Source organism: Pecten maximus, chromosome 4 (assembly GCF_902652985.1).
Source record: "Pecten maximus chromosome 4, xPecMax1.1, whole genome shotgun sequence".
Classification (NCBI taxonomy): domain Eukaryota; kingdom Metazoa; phylum Mollusca; class Bivalvia; order Pectinida; family Pectinidae; genus Pecten; species Pecten maximus.
The window spans coordinates 8,242,624-8,264,880 of record NC_047018.1 but is presented as its reverse complement, the minus strand read 5'-3'; the positions used below and the strand labels follow the sequence as shown (position 1 = coordinate 8,264,880).

Genomic DNA, 22,257 nt, shown 5'->3' with positions numbered 1-22,257 from the left:
ATAAATGTCTGTGACTAGAAAGATTGTTAACATTCAAGCTTAAAGCGTTAGAAAACATTATCAAATTTAACTAAAACCACGTACAGAACTTGTACATGTAGGTTGCCATGGTAAGAAAGACAACTCTTGTGTAACACTGATGTACACGTGTACACTACATGTAGGAGAAGCTCCGAGTGTCTGTATTATAGCCATACCATTATTTTGAACTGATGCCAGAATGTATTTATAGCTTTGACTGGAATACGTATGCTCAATGAATTAAGCTTCGACTGAAATCAATCTAGCGACATAAAACCATGTTATATATATAACGTTCAGTAGTATACAAGAACTATATCAAAGCATGTGAATTGAAGAATATGAAGGATGATCAATATCATCAGACTGTTACTATAGTAATACAGCAAGATGGTCGAATCAAACATCGCTATCAACAGTACGCAAGGTGAAGCATTAACTCTGTGGCGTAACGTTGTTCCAACAACTCCGGAGTCAGAGACGTCAACTCAGAATGTCTTCCCTGTCTACCTTTTTATTCTTTTGTTTATGTTCGGTAAGTATACACCTATTTACCTAATTTGCTCGCATGTGTATCGACTGTCTACGATCATAATAACGTATTGTTCAGTTCTTGTTTTTGTTTTCATTGTAGTTGTCAGTGTTTTGTAAAAGTATTCTTGAACAGAGCTGCTATTGACATCAGGACACTGGCAATTTAGTGATTTACCACACCGTGTTTTAGAAAACAAGAAATTGATTAACAATTTTCATGTAAATAACTTTCTAAAATATATTTGGATTGTCTTCAAACTATCAAAATACCACGATAACAATCGAATGGAGAGCAAGCCTTCGTGTAACACTGCACGAGTTTGGTTTAGTATTGTACCGGTATGTCTGTGTTTGTCTCATTATCACAGCGCGGATTTATAGTGCTACCTCACTGAAGCATACTGCCAGAGACACCAAACAGGACAACAAATCCGGTCATATTATTCTTAAGGCAGAATAGTGTCTCGGCCAGCGGCAGAACTCAATGTCTTCCTCACAGGGGCGTATGCTCAACTAAAACCCGAAAGTGAGACCGTGTTCAGGGAAACGTCCTGAAGAAAAAACATATTAAGAACAAGTATAATTCTTAGGCACTACCTGCACTACCTAACACATGTACGGGGATAATATCATTTATCGTCTGAACCGTGGCCTGTTAATGACCAACAATCAGCACGATATCCTATCGTCTGAACCGTGGCCTGTTAATGACCAACAATCAGCACGATATCCTATCGTCTGAACCGTGGCCTGTTAATGACCAACAATCAGCACGGTATCATATCGTCTCAACCCTGGCCTGTTAATGACCAACAATCAGCACGATATCGTATCGTCTCAACCCTGGCCTGTTAATGACCAACAATCAGCACGATATCGTATCGTCTTAACCCTGGCCTGTTAATGACCAACAATCAGCACGATATCGTATCGTCTTAACCCTGGCCTGTTAATGACCAACATATCAGCACAATATTGGCGCTTTAACATTCAATCAGATCAAAAGCCTATCACCAGTCACGGGTATTTCCAAAACCCAATTTTGTTACAATCGCAATAATGTTTAAAAAAGAAAACTAAAATAAATCATTTTGATCCTTTGATTTTTGTATTGGCTTATCAAAGGTCGTGTTATGCTCGAATGAGTAAGAATATTGCGTTTGCGTATTATGAATGTTGAATGACCCTTGCACAGAATATGCCTTATAGGTGTATGAACACTTTGATTTAGTTGATATGAAGTTCAAATGCAACAGGCTTCAATCATTTGATGATGTTATTTGTTTGTTTCTGGTTTTTGGACGTGTCATATATTTGATGTCTTCCCAACCAATAAACTCAACAAACCTACCTCATTTTAACAATGGCTATGGACTGGTTTCGGGAAGGCATTGCTTCTTAGCTGTGTTTACCCGTGTCCTCTATGTCTACATCACAGTATTATCACAATAACAATTTCTCATTTTATATATAATATGTACATACGTTTTCAAAATCTTTTGTATTACTAAATTTTCTGTTTGTTATTTGGAATTAATGTATTTGTTAAAAGTCTTCACTGTGATGCATATAAGAAGCAACATAAATAACGAAACCAATTTTATAACCCGTATCCAAACAATCCACGACATATGCTCGCCTATATATAGTTACTGGTATGCTCACGCAATTTAACAAGACAAAACAACAATTAATGCCATTTTCATTATTCATATGAGAATAGATAACATTTAAGATTATGAAATGATTAAAGCACTAATAATCAATCTTTATTTTAGAAATCAAAGTTTCATCAAAGTCTGATATCCACAATAAATTTATATAAATAACATGTCGGTAAATATCATACATATCGCACTAGGGATTATCATCCAGGAATAGGCTTTGGAATTATAGAGTTCACAATACAAGGGCTATCATTGTCTGATAGAGTGTCTTAAGGCGAAAGCAAGACACTGTTTTTATCGCCCTTATAACAAAGTACGAAACACGTTCTGGGAACAGGAATCTCACATCAACACCACAGCAAGAACAAAGATTCCAGCGTCAATATAAACTACCAAACGTCTGTATACCATTCACTTTGTGTTCAATAAGCATCGTTGATTTGGGAAATTGCAAAAGATTAACCAATAAGACTTGAAAATTGATATCGATGATAATTGTTTGGCGTATATTGCATCTTGTCTTTTACTTAGTGGTTGTCAAAGAGGCCCAGTTTATTTACAGTGTAGGTATGTTGTGTCGTCATATGACTCTGGCTATTAAAAAGACGTTAAACATCACCAAACTTTTTTTTTTAAATAATTCAAACGCAGATGTAGTAACTAATGACGTGTTCTGAAGGACGCCGTAAGTGTTCGATATCTACACCGTCCAGTTTTGTGGACGCCATGTTTGTGTTGCTGTCAAAGTCCTGATGACAGAACGAAAATGTACAGGGATATTCTGTATTGTTCCCGAATCAACAAGAACATGTCGCACAGAGGTACTAATACAGTTTTTTGCATCTCACTACTACACTGCATTAAGATACACATGTATACTTGTCTTATATGGTTCTTCTCATCGCTCTGCTAATTTAAATAGATCAGATGTAAAGCTGCACATGTCATCACATCCATTCTACAGTTTAACCTTGATGACCTAGCCAGTACTTCCTCGTCTTGTCATCATTAGATTCATCTTGAATCCTGCAGCAGTTTCACCACGGAGCAGATGTTGGAATGATGACTGGTTCAGATTGCTGTGCCAGGCCTACAAATTATTCGTTGTTATTGGTCCATTATGTTGCCCATCACCTTTTATCAAAGTCTCTGTATATCTGTGATATTCGTCACATCTTGACTGACATGATCGTTGTCCTGTAATACGTCAACTCAAACCACACATCTTCCACTTTTTCCAGTGTTCTTTGCAGCCACTTCAAAGGCCAAAAGCATATAGTCTGTGTCAAAGACCAAGTTCTTCTGTGCTATCTCACCCTTCAGGGGTAAACGTATGTCTGTTTACGTTTGTCCGGTAGCAGAGCCAACACTAAAGAGAAAACAGTAGAGTTGACTGAACAGTCCCGGACAAGAGTAGAATGTTTTATCTCCAAAGGTGGCTAGTGTTGCTTGTAATCTTCTGATGATGTTCTCGGTAGTAAATTCCATTATCTTTTAACCCTGTGCATTGGTATCTTCACAGAGAAGAACACACTTTCATTATGCTGTCACCGTGAATGCTCCTTGAAGATCTATATCTGCTTGTCGTGTCGGCATCTTCGGAATAAGCTTTGTCCGACCTCTGTATAACAATGATTCACTAACACTAAAGGTTGAGGTATTTTCTGTCATTGTTGAAATATCATCATCGAAGTCTCTATAACACAGGTGTTAAGTCAAACATAGATGGAATGGGATCTGTTTTCTCGTGATTTAGTTTTTCCACATTGTCGAGGAATACATAGGCAGCCAGACCAATGGTACATCCGGGCTATGTATTTTTCCAAATGTCACAAAGATGTTGTTCAATGTTGCTACAGTGGCTGGACTCTTCCGGTCTTCATATCTCCAATATCATTCAACATTACGTATTGTCTTCACCGAGAATTCCGAGAAGTCCATCATGAACCAAATAGTATTCCACTCTACAATTCTTCAAGTAGTCCACGTTAATATAAGCATTCACCATAATACATTTTCATGAAAAATGAGACAATCGCAAACTGTTCAAATACTTAATAGTTCACTACCGAAGGTAGACAGATATTGTTAAATTTTTTTGTTATTTATGCACAATTCTCACCATATCAACTGTTTTGACAAAATGTCATTGGCGTTCTTGTCGTTAACCAGTTAGTTGCTAGGTTTGTAAAGATAAGAAAGTACGCCTGTATTTGTTGAATAGCATTATCTGTAACAATCAAGTGCTTCATAAAACAGCAATCTCTCTGATTTATTCCTCGGTAATATATATCATCATTAAGTGTGTGTTGAATAAAAATGACAAATGATTCTTTTTATGAATACATATACATTATACACGTTATTTTTTATATCGTTGTTTGATGCTGCGAGCATAATTGATAATACATTTTTCCTTTCTATATTTTTAAGAAGTATTTTTAGCTTTGATCGTTAGCTAAATGGTATTCAAATATTCATTAAAGCCTATATTGAAACAGACTACACCCATTTGTATCACAAAAATAATATGCTGGCTGAGCGAGGTGGTGTGACCATTGACGCCTCTGTACCGAGACAAAGTAGCTGATACTGGTGCAGCAGATTTATTTTAGTTACGTTCATGGCTGAGTGTTCCAAGCGGAGGTCATACAAGCAAATTTCTTGTTCTTCATAGATTACCGTATAAATGACATTCTACACACACTTACTGTAGTGGTAACCGAAAGTGACTGGTAGTTATCGTATCCAGGGTAACATTCTACACACACTTAGTGGTAACAGAAGGTGACTGATAGTCATCGTATCCAGGGTAACATTCTACACACACTTAGTGGTAACAGAAGGTGACTGATAGTCATCGTATACACACACTTAGTGGTAACAGAAGGTGACTGACAGTCATCGTATACACACACTCAGTGGTAACAGAAGGTGACTGGTAGTCATCGTATACACACACTTAGTGGTAACAGAAGGTAAATCATAGTTATCGTATCCAGGGTAACATTCTACACACACTTAGTGGTAACAGAAGGTGACTGACAGTCATCGTATACACACACTTAGTGGTAACAGAAGGTGACTGACAGTCATCGTATCCAGGGTAACATTCTACACACACTTAGTGGTAACAGAAGGTGACTGATAGTCATCGTATACACACACTTAGTGGTAACAGAAGGTAAATGATAGTCATCGTATCCAGGGTAACATTCTACACACACTTAGTGGTAACAGAAGGTGACTGACAGTCATCGTATACACACACTTAGTGGTAACAGAAGGTGACTGGTAGTCATCGTATACACACACTTAGTGGTAACAGAAGGTGACTGATAGTCATCGTATCCAGGGTAACATTCTACACACACTTAGTGGTAACAGAAGGTGACTGACAGTCATCGTCTACACACACTTAGTGGTAACAGAAGGTGACTGACAGTCATCGTCTACACACACTTAGTGGTAACAGAAGGTGACTGACAGTCATCGTCTACACACACTTAGTGGTAACAGGAGGTGACTGGTAGTCATCGTATACACACACTTAGTGGTAACAGAAGGTGACTGACAGTCATCGTATCCAGGGTAACATTCTACACACACTTAGTGGTAACAGAAGGTGACTGATAGTCATCGTATACACACACTTAGTGGTAACAGAAGGTAAATGATAGTCATCGTATCCAGGGTAACATTCTACACACACTTAGTGGTAACAGAAGGTGACTGACAGTCATCGTATACACACACTTAGTGGTAACAGAAGGTAACTGGTAGTCATCGTATACACACACTTAGTGGTAACAGAAGGTGACTGATAGTCATCGTATCCAGGGTAACATTCTACACACACTTAGTGGTAACAGAAGGTGACTGACAGTGATCGTCTACACACACTTAGTGGTAACAGAAGGTGACTGACAGTCATCGTATACACGCACTTAGTGGTAACAGAAGGTGACTGGTAGTCATCGTATACACACACTCAGTGGTAACAGAAGGTGACTGACAGTCATCGTATCCAGGGTAACATTCTACACACACTTAGTGGTAACAGAAGGTGACTGACAGTCATCGTCTACACACACTTAGTGGTAACAGAAGGTGACTGACAGTCATCGTATACACACACTTAGTGGTAACATAAGGTGACTGACAGTCATCGTATACACACACTTAGTGGTAACAGAAGGTAAATGATAGTCATCGTATACACACACTTAGTGGTAACAGAAGGTGACTGACAGTCATCGTATACACACACTTAGTGGTAACAGAAGGTAAATGATAGTCATCGTATACACACACTTAGTGGTAACAGAAGGTGACTGGTAGTCATCGTATCCAGGGTAACATTCTACACACATTTAGTGGTAACAGAAGGTAAATGATAGTCATCGTATCCAGAGTAACATTCTACACACACTTAGTGGTAACAGAAGGTGACTGGTAGTCATCGTCTACACACACTTAGTGGTAACAGAAGGTGACTGGTAGTCATCGTATACACACACTTAGTGGTAACAGAAGGTGACTGGTAGTCATCGTCTACACACACTTAGTGGTAACAGAAGGTGACTGGTAGTCATCGTCTACACACACTTAGTGGTAACAGAAGGTGACTGGTAGTCATCGTATACACACACTTAGTGGTAACAGAAGGTGACTGGTAGTCATCGTATACACACTTAGTAGTAACAGAAGGTGACTGACAGTCATCGTATACACGCACTTAGTGGTAACAGAAGGGGACTGGTAGTCATCGTATACACACACTTAGTGGTAACAGAAGGTGACTGACAGTCATCGTATCCAGGGTAACATTCTACAAACACTTAGTGGTAACAGAAGGTGACTGGTAGTCATCGTATACACACTTAGTGGTAACAGAAGGTGACTGATAGTCATCGTATCCAGGGTAACATTCTACACACACTTAGTGGTAACAGAAGGTGACTGACAGTCATCGTCTACACACACTTAGTGGTAACAGAAGGTGACTGACAGTGATCGTCTACACATACTTAGTGGTAACAGAAGGTGACTGACAGTCATCGTATACACGCACTTAGTGGTAACAGAAGGTGACTGGTAGTCATCGTATACACACACTTAGTGGTAACAGAAGGTGACTGACAGTCATCGTATACACACACTCAGTGGTAACAGAAGGTGACTGGTAGTCATCGTATACACACACTTAGTGGTAACAGAAGGTAAATCATAGTTATCGTATCCAGGGTAACATTCTACACACACTTAGTGGTAACAGAAGGTGACTGACAGTCATCGTATACACACACTTAGTGGTAACAGAAGGTGACTGACAGTCATCGTATCCAGGGTAACATTCTACACACACTTAGTGGTAACAGAAGGTGACTGATAGTCATCGTATACACACACTTAGTGGTAACAGAAGGTAAATGATAGTCATCGTATCCAGGGTAACATTCTACAAACACTTAGTGGTAACAGAAGGTGACTGGTAGTCATCGTATACACACTTAGTGGTAACAGAAGGTGACTGACAGTCATCGTCTACACACACTTAGTGGTAACAGGAGGTGACTGGTAGTCATCGTATACACACACTTAGTGGTAACAGAAGGTGACTGACAGTCATCGTATCCAGGGTAACATTCTACACACACTTAGTGGTAACAGAAGGTGACTGATAGTCATCGTATACACACACTTAGTGGTAACAGAAGGTAAATGATAGTCATCGTATCCAGGGTAACATTCTACACACACTTAGTGGTAACAGAAGGTGACTGACAGTCATCGTATACACACACTTAGTGGTAACAGAAGGTAACTGGTAGTCATCGTATACACACACTTAGTGGTAACAGAAGGTGACTGATAGTCATCGTATCCAGGGTAACATTCTACACACACTTAGTGGTAACAGAAGGTGACTGACAGTGATCGTCTACACACACTTAGTGGTAACAGAAGGTGACTGACAGTCATCGTATACACGCACTTAGTGGTAACAGAAGGTGACTGGTAGTCATCGTATACACACACTCAGTGGTAACAGAAGGTGACTGACAGTCATCGTATCCAGGGTAACATTCTACACACACTTAGTGGTAACAGAAGGTGACTGACAGTCATCGTCTACACACACTTAGTGGTAACAGAAGGTGACTGACAGTCATCGTATACACACACTTAGTGGTAACATAAGGTGACTGACAGTCATCGTATACACACACTTAGTGGTAACAGAAGGTAAATGATAGTCATCGTATACACACACTTAGTGGTAACAGAAGGTGACTGACAGTCATCGTATACACACACTTAGTGGTAACAGAAGGTAAATGATAGTCATCGTATACACACACTTAGTGGTAACAGAAGGTGACTGGTAGTCATCGTATCCAGGGTAACATTCTACACACATTTAGTGGTAACAGAAGGTAAATGATAGTCATCGTATCCAGAGTAACATTCTACACACACTAAGTGGTAACAGAAGGTGACTGGTAGTCATCGTCTACACACACTTAGTGGTAACAGAAGGTGACTGGTAGTCATCGTATACACACACTTAGTGGTAACAGAAGGTGACTGGTAGTCATCGTCTACACACACTTAGTGGTAACAGAAGGTGACTGGTAGTCATCGTCTACACACACTTAGTGGTAACAGAAGGTGACTGGTAGTCATCGTATACACACACTTAGTGGTAACAGAAGGTGACTGGTAGTCATCGTATACACACTTAGTAGTAACAGAAGGTGACTGACAGTCATCGTATACACACACTTAGTGGTAACAGAAGGGGACTGGTAGTCATCGTATACACACACTTAGTGGTAACAGAAGGTGACTGACAGTCATCGTATCCAGGGTAACATTCTACAAACACTTAGTGGTAACAGAAGGTGACTGGTAGTCATCGTATACACACTTAGTGGTAACAGAAGGTGACTGATAGTCATCGTATCCAGGGTAACATTCTACACACACTTAGTGGTAACAGAAGGTGACTGACAGTCATCGTCTACACACACTTAGTGGTAACAGAAGGTGACTGACAGTGATCATCTACACATACTTAGTGGTAACAGAAGGTGACTGACAGTCATCGTATACACGCACTTAGTGGTAACAGAAGGTGACTGGTAGTCATCGTATACACACACTCAGTGGTAACAGAAGGTGACTGATAGTCATCGTATCCAGGGTAACATTCTACACACACTTAGTGGTAACAGAAGGTGACTGACAGTCATCGTCTACACACACTTAGTGGTAACAGAAGGTGACTGACAGTCATCGTCTACACACACTTAGTGGTAACAGAAGGTGACTGACAGTCATCGTCTACACACACTTAGTGGTAACAGGAGGTGACTGGTAGTCATCGTATACACACACTTAGTGGTAACAGAAGGTGACTGACAGTCATCGTATCCAGGGTAACATTCTACACACACTTAGTGGTAACAGAAGGTGACTGATAGTCATCGTATACACACACTTAGTGGTAACAGAAGGTAAATGATAGTCATCGTATCCAGGGTAACATTCTACACACACTTAGTGGTAACAGAAGGTGACTGACAGTCATCGTATACACACACTTAGTGGTAACAGAAGGTGACTGGTAGTCATCGTATACACACACTTAGTGGTAACAGAAGGTGACTGATAGTCATCGTATCCAGGGTAACATTCTACACACACTTAGTGGTAACAGAAGGTGACTGACAGTGATCGTCTACACACACTTAGTGGTAACAGAAGGTGACTGACAGTCATCGTATACACGCACTTAGTGGTAACAGAAGGTGACTGGTAGTCATCGTATACACACACTTAGTGGTAACAGAAGGTGACTGACAGTCATCGTATCCAGGGTAACATTCTACACACACTTAGTGGTAACAGAAGGTGACTGACAGTCATCGTCTACACACACTTAGTGGTAACAGAAGGTGACTGACAGTCATCGTATACACACACTTAGTGGTAACATAAGGTGACTGACAGTCATCGTATACACACACTTAGTGGTAACAGAAGGTAAATGATAGTCATCGTATACACACACTTAGTGGTAACAGAAGGTGACTGACAGTCATCGTATACACACACTTAGTGGTAACAGAAGGTAAATGATAGTCATCGTATACACACACTTAGTGGTAACAGAAGGTGACTGGTAGTCATCGTATCCAGGGTAACATTCTACACACACTTAGTGGTAACAGAAGGTAAATGATAGTCATCGTATCCAGAGTAACATTCTACACACACTTAGTGGTAACAGAAGGTGACTGGTAGTCATCGTCTACACACACTTAGTGGTAACAGAAGGTGACTGGTAGTCATCGTATACACACACTTAGTGGTAACAGAAGGTGACTGGTAGTCATCGTCTACACACACTTAGTGGTAACAGAAGGTGACTGGTAGTCATCGTATACACACACTTAGTGGTAACAGAAGGTGACTGGTAGTCATCGTATACACACACTTAGTGGTAACAGAAGGTGACTGGTAGTCATCGTATACACACTTAGTAGTAACAGAAGGTGACTGACAGTCATCGTATACACGCACTTAGTGGTAACAGAAGGGGACTGGTAGTCATCGTATACACACACTTAGTGGTAACAGAAGGTGACTGACAGTCATCGTATCCAGGGTAACATTCTACAAACACTTAGTGGTAACAGAAGGTGACTGGTAGTCATCGTATACACACTTAGTGGTAACAGAAGGTGACTGATAGTCATCGTATCCAGGGTAACATTCTACACACACTTAGTGGTAACAGAAGGTGACTGACAGTCATCGTCTACACACACTTAGTGGTAACAGAAGGTGACTGACAGTGATCGTCTACACATACTTAGTGGTAACAGAAGGTGACTGACAGTCATCGTATACACACACTTAGTGGTAACAGAAGGTGACTGGTAGTCATCGTATACACACACTTAGTGGTAACAGAAGGTGACTGACAGTCATCGTATACACACACTTAGTGGTAACAGAAGGTGACTGGTAGTCATCGTATACACACACTTAGTGGTAACAGAAGGTAAATGATAGTCATCGTATCCAGGGTAACATTCTACACACACTTAGTGGTAACAGAAGGTGACTGACAGTCATCGTATACACACACTTAGTGGTAACAGAAGGTGACTGACAGTCATCGTATCCAGGGTAACATTCTACACACACTTAGTGGTAACAGAAGGTGACTGATAGTCATCGTATACACACACTTAGTGGTAACAGAAGGTAAATGATAGTCATCGTATCCAGGGTAACATTCTACAAACACTTAGTGGTAACAGAAGGTGACTGGTAGTCATCGTATACACACTTAGTGGTAACAGAAGGTGACTGACAGTCATCGTCTACACACACTTAGTGGTAACAGGAGGTGACTGGTAGTCATCGTATACACACACTTAGTGGTAACAGAAGGTGACTGACAGTCATCGTATCCAGGGTAACATTCTACACACACTTAGTGGTAACAGAAGGTGACTGATAGTCATCGTATACACACACTTAGTGGTAACAGAAGGTAAATGATAGTCATCGTATCCAGGGTAACATTCTACACACACTTAGTGGTAACAGAAGGTGACTGACAGTCATCGTATACACACACTTAGTGGTAACAGAAGGTAACTGGTAGTCATCGTATACACACACTTAGTGGTAACAGAAGGTGACTGATAGTCATCGTATCCAGGGTAACATTCTACACACACTTAGTGGTAACAGAAGGTGACTGACAGTGATCGTCTACACACACTTAGTGGTAACAGAAGGTGACTGACAGTCATCGTATACACGCACTTAGTGGTAACAGAAGGTGACTGGTAGTCATCGTATACACACACTCAGTGGTAACAGAAGGTGACTGACAGTCATCGTATCCAGGGTAACATTCTACACACACTTAGTGGTAACAGAAGGTGACTGACAGTCATCGTCTACACACACTTAGTGGTAACAGAAGGTGACTGACAGTCATCGTATACACACACTTAGTGGTAACATAAGGTGACTGACAGTCATCGTATACACACACTTAGTGGTAACAGAAGGTAAATGATAGTCATCGTATACACACACTTAGTGGTAACAGAAGGTGACTGACAGTCATCGTATACACACACTTAGTGGTAACAGAAGGTAAATGATAGTCATCGTATACACACACTTAGTGGTAACAGAAGGTGACTGGTAGTCATCGTATCCAGGGTAACATTCTACACACATTTAGTGGTAACAGAAGGTAAATGATAGTCATCGTATCCAGAGTAACATTCTACACACACTAAGTGGTAACAGAAGGTGACTGGTAGTCATCGTCTACACACACTTAGTGGTAACAGAAGGTGACTGGTAGTCATCGTATACACACACTTAGTGGTAACAGAAGGTGACTGGTAGTCATCGTCTACACACACTTAGTGGTAACAGAAGGTGACTGATAGTCATCGTATACACACACTTAGTGGTAACAGAAGGTGACTGGTAGTCATCGTATACACACACTTAGTGGTAACAGAAGGTGACTGGTAGTCATCGTATACACACTTAGTAGTAACAGAAGGTGACTGACAGTCATCGTATACACACACTTAGTGGTAACAGAAGGGGACTGGTAGTCATCGTATACACACACTTAGTGGTAACAGAAGGTGACTGACAGTCATCGTATCCAGGGTAACATTCTACAAACACTTAGTGGTAACAGAAGGTGACTGGTAGTCATCGTATACACACTTAGTGGTAACAGAAGGTGACTGATAGTCATCGTATCCAGGGTAACATTCTACACACACTTAGTGGTAACAGAAGGTGACTGACAGTCATCGTCTACACACACTTAGTGGTAACAGAAGGTGACTGACAGTGATCATCTACACATACTTAGTGGTAACAGAAGGTGACTGACAGTCATCGTATACACGCACTTAGTGGTAACAGAAGGTGACTGGTAGTCATCGTATACACACACTCAGTGGTAACAGAAGGTGACTGACAGTCATCGTATCCAGGGTAACATTCTACACACACTTAGTGGTAACAGAAGGTGACTGACAGTCATCGTCTACACACACTTAGTGGTAACAGAAGGTGACTGACAGTCATCGTATACACACACTTAGTGGTAACAGAAGGTGACTGACAGTCATCGTATACACACACTTAGTGGTAACAGAAGGTAAATGATAGTCATCGTATACACACACTTAGTGGTAACAGAAGGTGACTGACAGTCATCGTATACACACACTTAGTGGTAACAGAAGGTAAATGATAGTCATCGTATACACACACTTAGTGGTAACAGAAGGTGACTGACAGTCATCGTATACACACACTTAGTGGTAACAGAAGGTGACTGATAGTCATCGTATACACACACTTAGTGGTAACAGAAGGTGACTGACAGTCATCGTATACACACACTTAGTGGTAACAGAAGGTAAATGATAGTCATCGTATACACACACTTAGTGGTAACAGAAGGTGACTGGTAGTCATCGTATCCAGGGTAACATTCTACACACATTTAGTGGTAACAGAAGGTAAATGATAGTCATCGTATCCAGGGTAACATTCTACACACACTTAGTGGTAACAGAAGGTGACTGGTAGTCATCGTCTACACACACTTAGTGGTAACAGAAGGTGACTGGTAGTCATCGTATACACACACTTAGTGGTAACAGAAGGTGACTGGTAGTCATCGTCTACACACACTTAGTGGTAACAGAAGGTGACTGGTAGTCATCGTATACACACACTTAGTGGTAACAGAAGGTGACTGGTAGTCATCGTATACACACTCAGTAGTAACAGAAGGTGACTGACAGTCATCGTATACACACACTTAGTGGTAACAGAAGGTGACTGGTAGTCATCGTATACACACACTTAGTGGTAACAGAAGGTGACTGACAGTCATCGTATCCAGGGTAACATTCTACAAACACTTAGTGGTAACAGAAGGTGACTGGTAGTCATCGTATACACACTTAGTGGTAACAGAAGGTGACTGACAGTCATCGTATACACACTTAGTGGTAACAGAAGGTAAATGATAGTCATCGTATCCAGAGTAACATTAAGATAGTGATATCCAGTGTATCCAGTATTTATATTATTGTATCATTGTGAGGTTTCATAGGCTCCATCTGATACCCGATATCTGATGTATGTAAATGCATGCAACGAGGCATTCGCAAGGTGTTGATACTAGTACCAATGCCGTGTATTCCGTGTTTTTTTCATGGCTCTTCGCTATCGTGAAAACATATTACATGAAGACGTGATACGATATCCATAGAAGACAGGCCAAATGAATTCAACTTTCTAAATTTATGTTTGGATTATTTGAGAAACCTGCATGGATATTTGATAATAAGTACATTGTAACTCTGTATTGATCATTTTGTGAACATGTGGATTTCCTTCCCTACCTTTACTATGAGGATATTACTGAAACAAAAATTAATGTGTTGACACCAAGCGTCATTTTTATCCCTTTCTTTCCTTCCATGGTGTCTTGTTGTCATGTCTTTATAACATTGTGACTGGGCAGAGGAATCATACTATGTCCAGGTAAGCTAGCTATTTTCAGTCAGTTTGCGCTGTAAATAACAATAATAGATGGGCCGCTGTCTTCTAAACATATTGTTACCCGTGGTGTACGATAAAAGAACCGTCTACGAATTCACTCAATAATAGTGTAGTTCATACTTTTTGTTTTCAACTGATCCTTGACATCCTTGACACATCTCTCGGGTTACTCTACACTTGTAAATGCTACCATTGCCTTCCGCTTCACTAACTTCGACACGCAACACACATTCACTCCATAACTGGGTGTAGTTTGTAGATGTTTTTGTGTGGCTTATGTAAATACATCTATTGTATGTGCTTTTCTTTATCCATTTTGTTTTTAACTTGACCGTTTGTCTTCCCGTATTACTATATATACTTGTCATTCTAGACACGATACACACCACTGAGTATTCAATGACATATACTTATCAGTGTATGGTTGAGTGACAGACGTATGTTATTGATTTTATTCCCAGTCTTGTTTATGACTTTCACATCGGGAAAACTACACTTATAAATACACTACAAAGGAACTCTGTCATTAAAGCTGTATCCGGTGGTTCCGTTGAGACATTGTTATTATAAAAACACGTATTACAATTACGGAGTATATCTTAATGTTAACCTGGGTTCAGACGATTTTACGTGACTTTACCCGTTTGTCCTCCAATGACCCGAGTATCACCATGTTGTGTGTGGACTGGAGCTGAAAGATGAATTATTTACAAGGAGCATGCGCGAGATGTACATTAGTATAGCTTACATCCAAACAGGGGTATCGCTGGGTAGAGAGGTGGCAGGATCATGTCGGAGGCAGAAGCGGTTGGTATATCTTCTAAAACATTATATTTTGTTACATTTGTATATACCAGGTAGTTATAGTTATAGCCCGGTTTGTATGTCATGGAGTTAAACTATCTACAGCTGGTGCCACACAGTCTGCAGTACGAAGCGTTAGGTATCTAGGGTTGGTACGACACAGTCCGCGTTCAGGTTTTTGTATACATAGTTAAGATATCTAGGGTTGGTTAGCCGATTAGTATAAAGCGTTAGATATCTACGATTGGCACCAGCACAGTTCGTGTTTAAATGCTTCGTGTAAAGAGTTCAGATATCCATGGTTGGGACCAGCCCAGTCCGTGTAAAGAGTTCAGATATCCATGGTTGGGACCAGCCCAGTCCGTGTAAAGAGTTCAGATATCCATGGTTGGGACCAGCCCAGTCCGTGTAAAGAGTTCAGATATCCATGGTTGGGACCAGCCCAGTCAGTGTAAAGAGTTCAGATATCCATGGTTGGGACCAGCCCAGTCCGTATAAAGAGTTCAGATATCCATGGTTGGCACCTGTCAGGTTTTTGTAAAGAGTTCAGATATCCATGGTTGGCACCAGCCCAGTTCGTGTAAAGAGTTCAGATATCCATGGTTGGCACCAGCCCAGTCAGTGTAAAGAGTTCAGATATCCATGGTTGGGACCAGCCCAGTCAGTGTAAAGAGTTCAGATATCCATGGTTGGCACCAGCCCAGTCAGTGTAAAGAGTTCAGATATCCATTGTTGGCACCAGCCCAGTCAGTGTAAAGAGTTCAGATATCCATGGTTGGCACCTGCCAGGTTTTTGTAAAGAGTTCAGATATCCATGGTACCAGCCCAGTCAGTGTAAAGAGTTCAGATATCCATGGTACCAGCCCAGTCAGTGTAAAGAGTTCAGATATCCATGGTTGGCACCAGCCCAGTCAGTGTAAAGAGTTCAGATATCCATGGTACCAGCCCAGTCAGTGTAAAGAGTTCAGATATCCATGGTTGGGACCAGCCCAGTCAGTGTAAAGAGTTCAGATATCCATGGTTGGGACCAGCCCAGTCAGTGTAAAGAGTTCAGATATCCATGGTTGGCACCAGCCCAGTCAGTGTAAAGAGTTCAGATATCCATGGTTGGCACCAGCCCAGTCAGTGTAAAGAGTTCAGATATCCATGGTTGGGACCAGCCCAGTCCGTGTAAAGAGTTCAGATATCCATGGTTGGGACCAACACAGTCGATATAAAGAGTTCAGATATCCGTAATTGGCACCAGTCCAGTCCGTATAAAGAGTTCAGATATCCATGGTTGGGACCAGCCCAGTCCGTGTAAAGAGTTCAGATATCCATGGTTGGGACCAGCCCAGTCCGTATAAAGAGTTCAGATATCCATAATTGGCACCAGCCCAGTCCGTATAAAGAGTTCAGATATCCGTAATTTGCATCAGCCCAGTCCGTATAAAGAGTTCAGATATCCATAATTGGCACCAGCCCACGCTAGTTTAGTTACATAATGTATTTATCATTGGATTATAATTCTTATTTCAAGTTGAAAAATACATAGCATATACATCTTGTAAAATATATGTGAAGTATTACAAGTAGTATTCAAATTCCAAGAAATACCGAAAATATAACGTGACGTATTACGTTGTCCGTCACGGGTGAGGGGACACAAGAAGCACATAGGGTGATTGTGTCTCACGAATATGTAACAAAGGGATCCTGTGTAACTTGTAAGACATGATCTAAAAGTTCATCATAGTGTGCAGGGTTAGACCCCTGCTTTTGTGTAAGGACTATTTTTAAACATTTAACAAGCGCGAAAAAAAACAATATATTAATAAGAAAAGAATTGAAGGCTGTTACAGTCTAAATATACCCCACTTAATTTTCTCAGTAAATTCAATTTTTTTTTTTTTTTTTTTTTTTGCATTTCTATATCCGTACAAATCCTACACCTCTTTTGCTTACACGTTCTACATTTCTTGATGAAAGGAAATCAATGTGATTTCCCAAGTGGTTTTTACTTTTTTTTTTGCAATTTCAATGATCGCACACATATCTGAATAAAACGGTTGCTGTTTTGTTGTTGCGCTTGTTGGACACCTTGCAGTCGACGCCAGCCACAATGCCACAACAAAGTACATGTGTAGCTACACGAATATAGGAGAGTTATTGATGAAACACGTGACCTAGTAATAAAGAGGAAGTTAAAGTGTTGTGACGTCATACCAAATGAAGTTGTAATTTATCTATGTTATAATGATGAATGCTTGGTAAAACGATTTGAATAGTAACTGTTAAAAATAATTGAACACTAATTAAAACAGCTTATGCTAATGCTCCTAACAAATACCGACTAAATACTGTTTTCTTGGTTTAACGCAAAATCATCTGCTATGCCGAAGTTATTTCTTGCTTTTAATGTTGTAATTTCAGCCGATCGTCGGAGATGCTATCCGTTCCCGAATGCCAGGGAATTTTTCCTGGGTTGTAGAGGACCAGGTGTGTGCGATGGGTTTCCCTGACTCGCCCGAAAACATGAAGTATCTAGTGGAACGCAACGTCGGCTACCTGATTTCACTCACGGCAGAAAGACAACCATCCGTACATGACTTCCCAGGTATATAAGTTAGCTACCTTACGTCTGTGTAGGTCGTAACACAGCCATCCGTACATGACTTCCCAGGTATATAAGGTTAGCTACCTTACGTCTGTGTAGGTCGTAACACAACCATCCGTACATGACTTCCCAGGTATATAAGTTAGCTACCTTACGTCTGTGTAGGTCGTAACACAGCCATCCGTACATGACTTCCCAGGTATATAAGGTTAGCTACCTTACGTCTGTGTAGGTCGTAACACAACCATCCTTACATGACTTCCCAGGTATATAAGTTAGCTACCTTACGTCTGTGTAGGTCGTAACACAATCATCCTTACATGACTTCCCAGGTACATAACGTCCTTTACCTGGCGTCCCTCTCGACAGAGTGACAGATATCCGTACACGACTTCTCAGGTCCGCTACCTAGCACCAATCTATACCGAAAGACAGTCATTGATAAAATATTTCAAAGGTTTATAACGTCCGCTACACGGTGTCACTCCCGACCGCAAGACAGGCATCCGTGTCCCAGGTATACAACGTCTGCAACTTGACGTGTATATGACGTTGTATGTAACATACGAAACCTTGCGTAACGCACAGCCGAAAGACTTCCCAGGTATACAACGTCCGCTAACTGGCGTCACGCTCGGCCGCAAGACACCCACACATATACATGACATCACTGGTATATAACGTCTTCTAACTTACACCATTTCCGACTGAAAGACATCCGCACATGAATTCCCATGTATATAACGTCCACTTGCTGTCCCCATTGCATGACCGTGAGAAGCGACTTCATTTTGGATCTGATCTGTTCTTTCTAAACAACTTTCTTTTTCCTTATGTCTCCTTTGACACCGCCGAACATTTTTATTTTAGTTGAGCGTTAGTACTTGTGAAGAAGCCTTTTAGTTCTATCCCCTGGCCAAGACTCACAGGAGTGTTGAGACCAACCCCTGGGAGCTTTAACTGTTGGCTGATAAGGCATGAAACAACTGTATAATATCTTTGCCTAATTCAGTAACTAAGCTATTGACCTAACAACGGGAACAAGCTCTATAGCCCTCTCTTGTCTGACCAGATTTTGTTAACATACTGTACAGTGTACCAGACTGTACATATCGATAAGCACATTTGCACTTGTTGTTTTGAAAATGACCAAACTGTATCGACCATGTGGATGGTTTATACTCGATCTACATGGAAACTATGGCATGCTTTAACAATGATGTTTTTCCCGACTTTCAGAAATCACCCTTCTACCCGTAAAAGTGGTTGATTTCACTCCGCCAACTGTGGAACAGATCGACCGATGTATAGACATCATAAAGACCGCGCTACAGGCAGGAAAGGTTGGTATGCCCCCTTAGCATGCTTAGTGAGTGTCCCGATAGACAGGTAAAGACCGCGCTACAGGCAGGGAAGGTTGGTATATCCCCCTCAGTGGGTGTCCCGATAGACAGGGACGTTTTTTTGGCAAATTAAAGCCTACTTTATCACTTGTTTCACTCATTCTATTTGACTTGTAGTTGCAATTAAGTACATAAAATAACAGATGGTAGAGCAGATGTAAAATTTTCAAGCTTTTTTCCTTCATGAATGTGTACTCTTACTCCTGATGAATGACGCAACTTATTATTTAACAGCAGATTTTATAAATTGCATATACATAATGTACAATAAATGTAACAGAACGAGAATTTTGAATTTTGATATGTGTATCAACACTGTAAGGCATACAATGTAATTAATTATCTATCTCCAAAGACATCACATAACATGTCTTTTTGTGTCCTTTCTTATTTGAAACATTTAAATCAAATGCTATAACAATGGATACATCAAACAAAAAGTATTAAGCCATTCAAAAAGTAATGAGATATCACAGAATTGAGAAAGTGTTTACAGCTATATTACAGCTTTAAGGAATACATAATGTACTAAGTAGTTCGGTAGTTTTCATGGTTATTGATTATATATATATAGGATCTAGTAGGTAATGACGACGGCATGGTCCAATATAGGTACTGGATCCTAACAAACAGATTTTCGCTGAATGGTATTACTGGAAATAGATAATGTAGTCATGTAGTAATAACGACAGTACAAATAAGTAAGTTGTCAAATTTTCTTGGCGATCTGCCCCTTTATCAAGACACATGTAAATCATAAACGATCACCTATAGACATAGAAGATGGAACAGTAACAAGTTTAAAATATAAAAAACGGAAAATATCGTTATGTTTGTGTTAATGATCCCCTTGGTCGATTATTAATTCGCAGAAGGCATCTTGTCATTAATTAGACAACATCTTAGGTGGTGTACAGCTGGTTAAATAAATAAATAAATTAGGTTTAAAAATGAAAGGTTGAACAAAATAACAGCGCAAGTTGAAATAGTGTGGCGGCAGCGCGTGCTCTGTAGCAAAAGGTTTTGTTTATCTTCGCAATTGGTTCATTTCGTGCCACAATACTCGGCCAAAACTGTGGGCGTTGGGTAGCAATGGCAATTATGGGTGTCAAATCCCATATTATTGTTTTAATGTAAATATCTAAATAATTAAAATGTATTTATCATTCAATTGAAAGGGTGGTAGAATTGTATTGCTAGAGGTCACGATATCCGGATGAATATGTCCGGACGACTCTTCCAGCGAACAAGACAGAGCTGTACAAGAAATCATTTTAAATGTCGCTAATAAAAACATCAGATTAATTGAATGATTCCAATGACAAATTTCAAATGATGATACATATATATAACAATATTTAAGTGTTGCTTGATTGTAGGCTGCTGGCTTACACTGTGCTCACGGAAAAGGACGAACGGGAACAGTCCTGGCTTGTTACTTCATAAAGGAGTTCTGTATGGAGCCCAAGCATGCACTCGACCAGATACGTATGTATAGGCCGGGATCGGTGGAGACGAAAGAACAAGAAAAGGTCATATTTGAATATGCAAACTACACGAAGGTCAAACTCAAACCGGACTGTAAAAAGTAGCAGGAAGTGAAGATAATTTGTCGGATCGGTAAACGTGTTGCTGATGTGAAAATAAAAAATAAACAACATTCCCTGGACAAATTAGATAGGTATTATTGTAAATTATTAGGGTTTTTTTTTATACATTACTATGTTTATATTTACTCTCTATTTCATTAATTAGTAATTTGCCATTACAACTGCAAAGTTGAGAACCACTTCAAACTATATTTATTTATGTTTGAGCATTTGGTGAGTCCTTGATGAAGTGAAGCTTTGTGATCGAGGAAAATGGACCAAATTTATTAAAGTGCTGCACAGTTCTTATCTTTCACAAGTCTGTACAAATGTGACAGTCAGGTTAAATGGGTTACTTTTGGGATATTTATAGCACTACCATCGTAATAGCCTAACAAAATGCTCCTTTAAAATCATCGGAAGGGTTCCAAAGAAAATCCTTTACTCCTCTACCGTCTTCATGTAATCTACGAGATTATTACTAGTACGAATACATTGACATAAACCCAGATATTACGCATTTGAATTATGTTAATTCAGAGTATTATTTACCTGGGATTTTTGCTCTGGTTAACTATGTGTTTATTTATAATCTGAATCTAGGTTGAGATGTACAAATGTATAACTTAATACGTCTGTTACCCATAGTGACTTCGATATTACATGCATTTGTTTCTATAATTCCCTTACTAGCAAGAAATATAATGCCTCATCTCAATGTTTGTATCGTATAATATGTGTGTATAACATATCTAATTAGTGTAAATGTTAAGAGGGCGTGTTAGCATATCAACATGGTATAATTGGAAATTGAAATGGTATTGGAGACCATTGACATATTGTACATATAACAGCACATCGAGATTTAACTTTAATGGACTGATCTATGAAAGTATCCATTAAATGTTATGAGAGACGTGTACATATATGTAATACACAATTTTTGCATCTACTTTTATATGTGGATTCTTAATATGATGTTTAAAATGATA

The 22,257-nt window shown here is 39.9% G+C and overlaps 1 protein-coding gene across 2 annotated transcripts; it reads left to right on the top strand.

Moving 5' to 3' along the window:
* Window positions 1-204: 204 nt before the first annotated feature.
* LOC117325126 (dual specificity protein phosphatase 23-like) lies at window positions 205-21,352 on the top strand. Of its 2 annotated transcripts, none has more exons than XM_033881088.1 (4): window positions 205-556; window positions 18,090-18,273; window positions 19,513-19,616; window positions 21,056-21,352. In XM_033881088.1, exons 1-4 carry the CDS (start codon window positions 515-517, stop codon window positions 21,266-21,268), a joined length of 543 nt encoding a protein of 180 aa, XP_033736979.1. In that variant the 5' UTR covers window positions 205-514; the 3' UTR covers window positions 21,269-21,352. The 2 variants fall into 2 exon arrangements, with proteins under 2 accessions (XP_033736979.1, XP_033736980.1); XM_033881089.1 differs by lacking the exon at window positions 205-556 and adding an exon at window positions 15,421-15,680.
* Window positions 21,353-22,257: the final 905 nt, after the last annotated feature.

What these genes read in the sequence shown, in the direction of transcription:
- LOC117325126 (XM_033881088.1), top strand. Translation starts at nt 515, where the DNA reads ATGTCTTCCCTGTCTACCTTTTTATTCTTTTGTTTATGTTCG. An exon ending in ATCCGTACATGACTTCCCAG is followed by an intron (nt 18,274 to 19,512) that starts GTATATAAGTTA and finishes CCCGACTTTCAG; the next exon opens with AAATCACCCTTCTACCCGTA. An exon ending in CCGCGCTACAGGCAGGAAAG is followed by an intron (nt 19,617 to 21,055) that starts GTTGGTATGCCC and finishes GCTTGATTGTAG; the next exon opens with GCTGCTGGCTTACACTGTGC.